Source organism: Nannospalax galili, unplaced genomic scaffold (genome assembly GCF_000622305.1).
Source record: "Nannospalax galili isolate Female #2095 unplaced genomic scaffold, S.galili_v1.0 scaffold668, whole genome shotgun sequence".
In the NCBI taxonomy this organism is placed as follows: Eukaryota; Metazoa; Chordata; class Mammalia; order Rodentia; family Spalacidae; genus Nannospalax; species Nannospalax galili.
In genome coordinates this window covers 1045000-1052857 of record NW_008358090.1, presented here as the reverse complement: position 1 = coordinate 1052857, position 7858 = coordinate 1045000, and the positions used below count along the sequence as shown (strand labels likewise).

At 48.8% G+C, this 7858-nt stretch overlaps 1 protein-coding gene across 4 annotated transcripts in view; it reads left to right on the top strand.

The window, feature by feature from the left end:
* The first annotated feature begins 2106 nt into the window (after positions 1-2106).
* The window catches only part of Unkl (unk like zinc finger), a 49552-nt gene continuing 43800 nt past the window's right edge, over positions 2107-7858 (top strand). For all 4 annotated transcript variants that reach the window (XM_017795121.2, XM_008856166.2, XM_008856168.2 and 1 more), the window contains exons 1-2: positions 2107-2226; positions 3155-3364. In XM_017795121.2, the coding sequence (XP_017650610.1) occupies positions 2150-2226; positions 3155-3364 (287 nt within the window). In that variant the 5' untranslated portion in view covers positions 2107-2149. The remainder of the gene's footprint in view (positions 2227-3154; positions 3365-7858) is intronic.

Here is a 7858-nt window from a genome sequence, read left to right as displayed (position 1 = left end):
CTTGTATCTCCACACTCCCCCAGCCTGTACCCCCTGAGTACTTGAATTGAAGGCATGCACTTTTTTTTTTTTTTTAATCTTTTTGAGACAGGGTCTCTGTGTAGCCCCAGCTGTCCTGGAACTCACTATGTAGACCAGGCTGGCCTCAAACTCAAAAGATCTGCCTGTCTCTGCCTCCCAAGTGCTGGGATTAAAGGTGTGTGCCACCACACCGGGCAAAAAAAAGACCTTTGTTGTTGGGGACAGTGGGCACATCTACCCCTCGTCTAGTATTCCTTACTATAGGGGATTGATAGCCAAACAGTTAAATGTTTTAATTAACTATTTGGTAGCATGCTTATCCTACTTCCCCAACTCCACTGTAGCTTTTGTTTTTCCTAGGGTGTTTGTCCTGTTGACTTAATGAGGTAAGTGCCCACTAAACATCTGAGAGGGAGAGGACCTGTTAAGTGTGAGTAAACACAGGCAGTTGCAGCATTTACAAGATGATATATTGTTGGGCAGGTAGAAATTGTTAGAGGAAAATGTTCTTTCAAGGGGTTAATGACAAATAGCCCCTTTAATATTATTAGGAAGTCTCAGTACTGTTGGACACCTCCCCTCAAGTGAACTATTACACTTAAATAAATAATCCTATATGGTTGTAGAAGTCTGGTGGTCCCAGTATTTGAAGAACATGCTTCAATAAAAAGGACACTTTCAGTCTTTATGGCTGTTACAGTTTTCTTTGATGGGTAATGAAGTTGAAGCACCTTTGCTCATGTCCAAAGTTCTCCCAGTTCCATTTGTCCTGAGCCCTCATCTTCCTTGTTTGCACCTCCCACAGCATCTCAGCCAGCTCTGTAGTCTCACAGGTTCCAAAGGTGGTTCTTTGTGTCATTCCAAGCTAGAAAGTTTGGGGGTGACCTGGGCTTCGTTTCCCATTCCCGCAGTCTTTGAGATCTGTTTATTCCCATATAGATTCCCCAGTCTCTTCCTGACTTGCTCCAGTCTCCTGTTTGATTTACTTTGAAAATGTTGTGTTCTTGGCTTATTATTTTTAAAACAGGTGTCTTACAGCCTAGGCTGGCCTCAAACTCACTATCTCCATTTCCCTAGTGCTGGGATTACATGCCTGCAAACTGCACTTTTTTAAAAATCATTTTAATTTCAGGGGATTGTGGGCTGAGTATATAGCCCGGTGGTTCTGTGCTTGCCTAACATTCCTAGTACCAAAACCAAAACTAAAACCTCCAAAATTTTCAAGGTATTTTAAGTCAGTCATGCTATTAGCAAATGGTAATTTTACCTTATTAGTATTTTAAAAAATAACTTACATACTTGGACTATATGCTCGTTCAAATTTTAGATCTGTGTTCCTTAAATGGGACAAGTTATTTTCCATATGCTTAAGGACCACTTGCTCTCCAGGCCCTTCCTTAGAGAATACCTCTGGCCTTAACAGCGTCTTGCCACTCAAAATGAAAGCCCTCAGAGCACTCTTGAGTGCTCAGTTGAGGAGCTATGGTTACTTGGCATTCATGTCTCATGCCACACAGTCACTAAAGAACGCTGGTCCTGAGTTCTCCCTTAATGAATCCATCTCTGTGCCTGCTAAGTTCCTGTGCACCCCCGCCCACTCTGCATCCCTGTCCACCCAATACATCCGTTACTGGTACTGTGCGCTCATCTGCTCCTTGGTTTCCAGCCTTTTGCATTCGTGTTTTAAAAAGCAACTGAGAATTCACATTCAGTCCACCCATTAAAAGCACATAATTCATAAATTTTAGTATGTTATAGGGGCGACCATCGCCACCATCTAATTATAGAAGTTTTTGTGTTAAACCTGTTTCCACAAGTAGCCCCTGCGCCTCCCGCACCGACCCAAGACCCTGAACCCTGGACCCAGCCACCAGCGCGAGGACCTTACAGGGACCACAGTCTCGCCCTGCGCCTGCCTCCCGGGTGCCCGCGTTGGGGGTGGGCATCCTCTGCAGGGCACCCTCGCGGCACCGCGTGCGTGGGCGAGGGGTCGCTGGGGGCGTAGTCGGCGCGGCGCGGCTGGGGGCGTGGTCGGCGCGGCTAGGGGCGCTGGGGGCTCAGTGCGGGGGGAGATCCGGGGGCGGGGGCGCTAGCGCGGCGCATGCGCGCTGCATTGTTTTGACTGAAAATGCCGTCGGTTTCGAAAGCCGCGGCGGCGGCGCTGAACGGGTCCCCCCCGCAGACCGAGAAGCCGACCCACTATAGGTCAGTGTCCGGGCCACCGCCTGTAGTCCGCCTGGACGCCGGGACGCAGGGGAGCGGCCTGTGAGAGCCTGGGGCCCGGGTGTTGCCGCCGAGGGTGCGCCCCGCCCGCGCTCCGGTCGCCGGCCCCTGCAGGTCACGCCGAGCGCGCGCGGGCCGCCGCCTGGGGTCCAGAGGCGGTGCCCAGGGTCTTAGGTGGCCCCTGGCTTGGGGGCTGGGCGCGCGCCCAGACTCGGGGGTCCTCGCTCCGCTGACTGGGGAGTGGGGAACACTGCCTGCATTTGGGGCTCAGGTCCGCTTCTGGGCTGGATATGGACGTAGTACCATCCGGACACGGGCAGCCACCGCCTGAAGTCGAGAGGCGGCGCCCAGCGTCTAGGGTAGCCTCTGGGTTGACGGCGGAGGCCTGGGTCGCTTCTGCTCTGCAGAAGAGGGTTACGCCTGGTGTGTGCAGGTGGCGCCTATGGTCCGTCTGGAACCTTAGAGGGGAGTCGCGCCTAGGGTCGGGGATGGAGGTTTGGGTCTGGGGAGTACTGGGTTGTAGCGCTTGGGCTCAAGGGACAGCCCGGAGGGGGCGGGAGACGGGGCCGGGCTGTCTGGAGTTATCTGTGCTCTGAGTTGGGGGTGGTGTGCTGGGAAGAAGGTCTGCGCTTGGAGCCCGGAGACCACGTCTGGGGACTGGGAGGTGGCGCCTAGCGTCAGGGGGACAGTGCGGGGTGGGCAGGGGATGGAGTCCGGCGGTCTGGAGTTATCTGGGGTCTGAGTAGGGGGTGGTGCCAGGGTTCGGAAGGTTGTGCACGGCCGAAAGGGGAGGGGACTGGGCAGGGCTGTGGGAGTCTGCTGAACTCCAAGAGGGGGAAGCTGGTGCCCTGCGCCCTACTCCCCACCCCCCGCGTCCCAGGCGTCGCCCCAACCCTGTTTGTCTTTTTAGGTATCTAAAGGAGTTTAGGACAGAGCAGTGCTCCCTGTTTTTGCAGCACAAGTGCAGCCAGCACAGGCCGTTCACCTGTTTCCATTGGCATTTCCTAAATCAGCGTCGGCGCAGACCACTCCGACGGCGCGATGGTACCTTCAACTACAGTCCGGACGTGTACTGCTCCAAATACGATGAGGCCACTGGCCTGTGTCCCGACGGCGACGAGTAAGTGGGACTCGGAGCATCCATGAGTGGCCGCCAGCCTCTCCCCAGGAGGGGCCTGGGGTCAGCTAGTTCTCCAGGTTCCTGGTCCTTTTCAAATACCTGCCACCTGCAGAGGGGACCGGTTTCCTTAAGGATTCTGTGTGTTGTAGGGAAAATCTTTGGTAATTAAAACTCATTTAAGATTCACTTTCCACCCTTACTTCATTCGCCCAACACTGTAAATATAGGCCTGCGATTTGAAGCCACTTGATTTAAGACTGTTTTGCTTGGTTAATTGCTTTTCTGTCAGAGTAGGTGCTCACATGTAGGTGTGGAATCTTTCCTTGCTGTTTACCTGTGTATTTTGAAGAAGGGTAATGGGACTCTCATTCTGACAGGTCTGATGTATAAAATGATATTGCTTCATTGTTTTTGTTTTTTTTTTAAACTGTGGTACTAGGGATGGAATGGGCCTTGCATATGCTAGGCAAAACATTCTCCCACTGAGTCACATCTCCAGCTCTACTTATTTTAATGTAAAAAAGTGGTAGGAAAATAATTTTATTTGTGCATTGTCACTTATGTAACACTCAGAATTTAAGAAGTTGATATTTAGCTGGATGTGGTGGTGTATGCCTTTAATCCCAGCATTCAGGAGGCAGAGGCACTAGGATCTCTTGAGTTCAAGGCCAGCCTGGTCTAGCCTGGTCTACATAGTGAGTTCCAGGACAGCTGGGGCTACAGGGAGACCCTGTCTCAAAAAAACCAAAAAAAAAAAAAAAAGTTGAGATTTTGTTAGGGTTTGTTTATGTCTTATGAGTTTCCTAATGGTATTATGAACGAATGTCTGTGTGTGTGTGTGTGTGTGTGTGTGTGTGTGTGCACGTGCACACCTGTTTGGGTGTGCAGGTACACAGTGTGTGGGTGTGCTTATGCCCATGTGTTTCATGTATATGTGGAGGCCAGAGGTCAACTTAAGATGTCATTCCTCATCTTGTTTTGAGATAGGATCTCTCATTGGCCTGAAGCTAATAAGTAGGATACGCTGGCCAGCAAGCCCCAGAGATCCATCTGTCTCTGCCTCCCCAGTACAAGTGTGTATACCACACCCAACTTTTTTATGCAGGGGATCAAACTTGGGTCTTTATGCTTGCAAGGCAAGTACTTAATGACTGAGTCATCTGTCCAAATCTAGATGTCTTTATTTTGAAATATGAAGACAGAATCAGACTGTTCACCAGATGGTGGAATGTGATATCAGGAGATTTTACCTTATTCCTGTAGCAGTTAAGGAGTGCACAGGGGTAGCTGCTTCTTGCCTAGAGGTGAGGTAGCAGTCACTGTCCTTTTTTTGCGGGGGGGGGGGCTTTTTGAGACAGTGTCTCCCTGTAGCCCCAGCTGGCCTAGAACTCACTATGTGGACCAGGCTGGCCTTGAACTCACAAGAGATCCTCCTGCCTCTGCCTCCCAAGTGTTGGGATTAAAGGCATGTGCCACCACACTTGGATATAGTCACTGTCCTTAAAGCCTGAAAACTGGGGCTGGAGAAATGGCTTAGTGGTTAAGAACACTGGGTGTTCTTGAAGAAAACCCAGGTTTGAATCCCAGCACCTACATGGCAGCTAACAACTGTCCATAACTCCAGTCCCAGGGGATCTGACAGCCTCTTCTGACCTCCATGGGCATTGCACAACATGGATGCACTTACCTACATGCTGGCAATACACACATACACATAAAATTAAAAAAAAAAAAAAAGCCTGAAAACCTAGTCTGACACTTTAAAGGGATCTGGCTCCTCACAGGCATTCCATTTTTTTTTTTAAAACCCCTTCTGTAGTCCAGGCAAGTATTGAAATCTCAGTAATAGGGCTGGAGAGATGGCTCAGCAGTTAAGAGCACTAGCTGCTCTTGCGTAGGACCTGGGTTTGGTTCCTAGCACCCACATGGTAACTAATAACCATCTGTAACTCCAGTTCCAGATCGAGCGCCTTCTTCTGGCTTCTTTGGGCATTTCACAGCATGGGTGTATTCACATACCTGCTGTATGCAAGTGTTCATAAACATAAAACAAAAATAATAAAAATTTTAAAAATTAAAAATTTCTATTACAATCATATGGAGTTGTGGTGGTAGATTGTGGGGTGAGAGGAAGTATAGGGATTTTTGTATGTATGTTACTGGGAATGAGCCCAAGGCCTGGCACATGCTAGGCCAGCCCTCTTCCACTGAACTACATACTACTACATATTTAGCCTCTACTCCCTCCTTTTTTAACTGGCCTGGGAGTGAAGATATCACTGCCACCATGCCTGTCTACCTCCTCCCCACCCTTTTTTTGGGGGGGGTGTCATTTTGAGACAGGGTCTCCCTGTAGCCCCAAGTGTCCTGGAACTCACTATGTAGACCAGGCTGGCCTTGAACTCAGAGACCCACCTGCCTCTGCCTGCTGAGTGCTGGGATTAAAGGTGTGCGCCACCACGCCCGACAAATGTGATGAATTTTTAAAAAGATAACATTTTACCAGAGCTGCTCTGTTTAATTCCTCCTGAACTGGCTATTTGAAATATGTCTTTAGAAAACAGATGAATGAGCCAATTGTGGTGGTGCACACCTTTAATCCCAGCACTTGGGAGGCAGAGGCAGAGGGATCTTGGTGAGTTCAAGGCCAGCCTGATCTACATAGTGAGTTCCAGGCCAGCTGGGGCTACAGGGAGACCCTGTCTCAAAAAGACTGAAAAAAAATAGAGGAAAAAAGAAAAGAAAAAGAAAACAGGTGAATGTCTCGTTGAGACCTAGGTTCAGTTCCTAATTTTCCATGATTTCTTGGTCACACCTTGGGGCTGCTGCCACCTGACTGAACTCCAAACAGGAATCCTTGGGAAGAACAGTACCAGCTTGTTTGACTGTGTTCCATAGTCTGGTTGGGGATGCCTTGCAGTATTTACTGGTGATGGTTTTAATTTATTAATAGAAATAATATCTTAATAGCAATTCGGGATTCTGGAATTTGAATGTCCTGATATTAGAGCATCTTGCTGCTGGGCATCCAGGTGTGTCTTTCTTAATGGGATGAAGAGTGTTGCAGTGAACACACGAGCCTACAGGTGGTCATCTTTAGCTGTGCTCAAGTGGGAATTGATCATATGCAGTTACATGTTATATATACAGACATGTTAACATGTAGGCTCAGTGGCTTGCAGTTTATCATTGGGAAACCTAACCAGGACTCAGACAGATGCTTGGCAGTTCAGCTTGGGATGTGTTTTGTGTACATGTGTACTTAGAGTCAAATGTGTCTTTTTTTAATATTTTATTATTATTTTTATTTTTATGTGTATGAGCGTATTGCCTGCATGTATGTGAGTGCACTCGTGTCGTACAATGCCGAAGAGGTCAGAAGAGGGCTTCGGATTTCCCTGGAACTGGGGTTAAGGATGGTTCATAGCTGCCATGCGGGTGCTGGGAATTGAACCCAGGTCCTCTGCAAGAGCAGTCAGTGCTCTTAACTGTTGAGCCATCTCTCCAGCCCCCCGTCAAATGTGTCTTAAGAGAGATTTTGTTTATAATTTATCTTGAGCACATGGAATGACTTGCTTCAGCTCTTCAGGAAATATTTGACAGGCTGCCCCTGCTGGAAATCTCTGCTTAGTAATTACTGAGGAGGACTTCCCCTATCACCACACATGTGGAATGATTGGAGTTTGTCCATTGAATTGCATATTTTGGTTCATACAGGGTTGCTATGGAAATTGTAAATAATAGTACCTTCTAGAGCAAGGGCAGCATGAGGTTTTCCCTTTATTTTGGTTTACTGGTTCTTGAAATTCATTATTTTTGGCTTAGTACTACTGTCCTAAATATTTATCTTGTGCTGGGAATTGAACCCAGGGCCTCAAGAATGCTACGCAAACACCTATCTCTGAGCCACATGCCCAGCGCTGTAAACCCATTATTTTAAAACATGAATGTTTCTCAGAGAGCAAACAGGGTGTGGTAAAGTGAGTATCCAGTTAGTCTTGAAATGGTCTGGGCTTACTGTACAACAAGAAGGGGCTCAGGACCCACCCCAGGAGAGTAGGCACTTCTAGATGGGAAGATGTTAGCTGTCCTCAATCCATCCTTGACACTCCTGCTACACCCTTTCCTGGGTGGTGACTCCTCAACCCTGTAGGGCTTTTGGGCCCAGGGTCCATCTCCTTGCTTCATCCAGCCCTCCTCTCTACCTGCCCTTTTTTCTGGTGGGCACACCCCTTTCTCAGCACTGGCCATGATTGGTCACCCCAGTTCCTATAGGAACTGATCTCTCCCTTGTGGACTGGCTATAGGGGCTACCCAGCTAGTTAGCTAGTAGCAGATCCCCCTCCCATTTCCCCTAAGCCAAATATATTGTGGGTTGTAGGGTCATATTCCCACCTGCGTACACCCAGCACAGGTGTTCCTGGGGCTGCAAGCAAAATACCTTTCTGTGTGTGTGTGTGTGTGTGTGTGTGTGTGTGTGTGTGTATGTGTGTG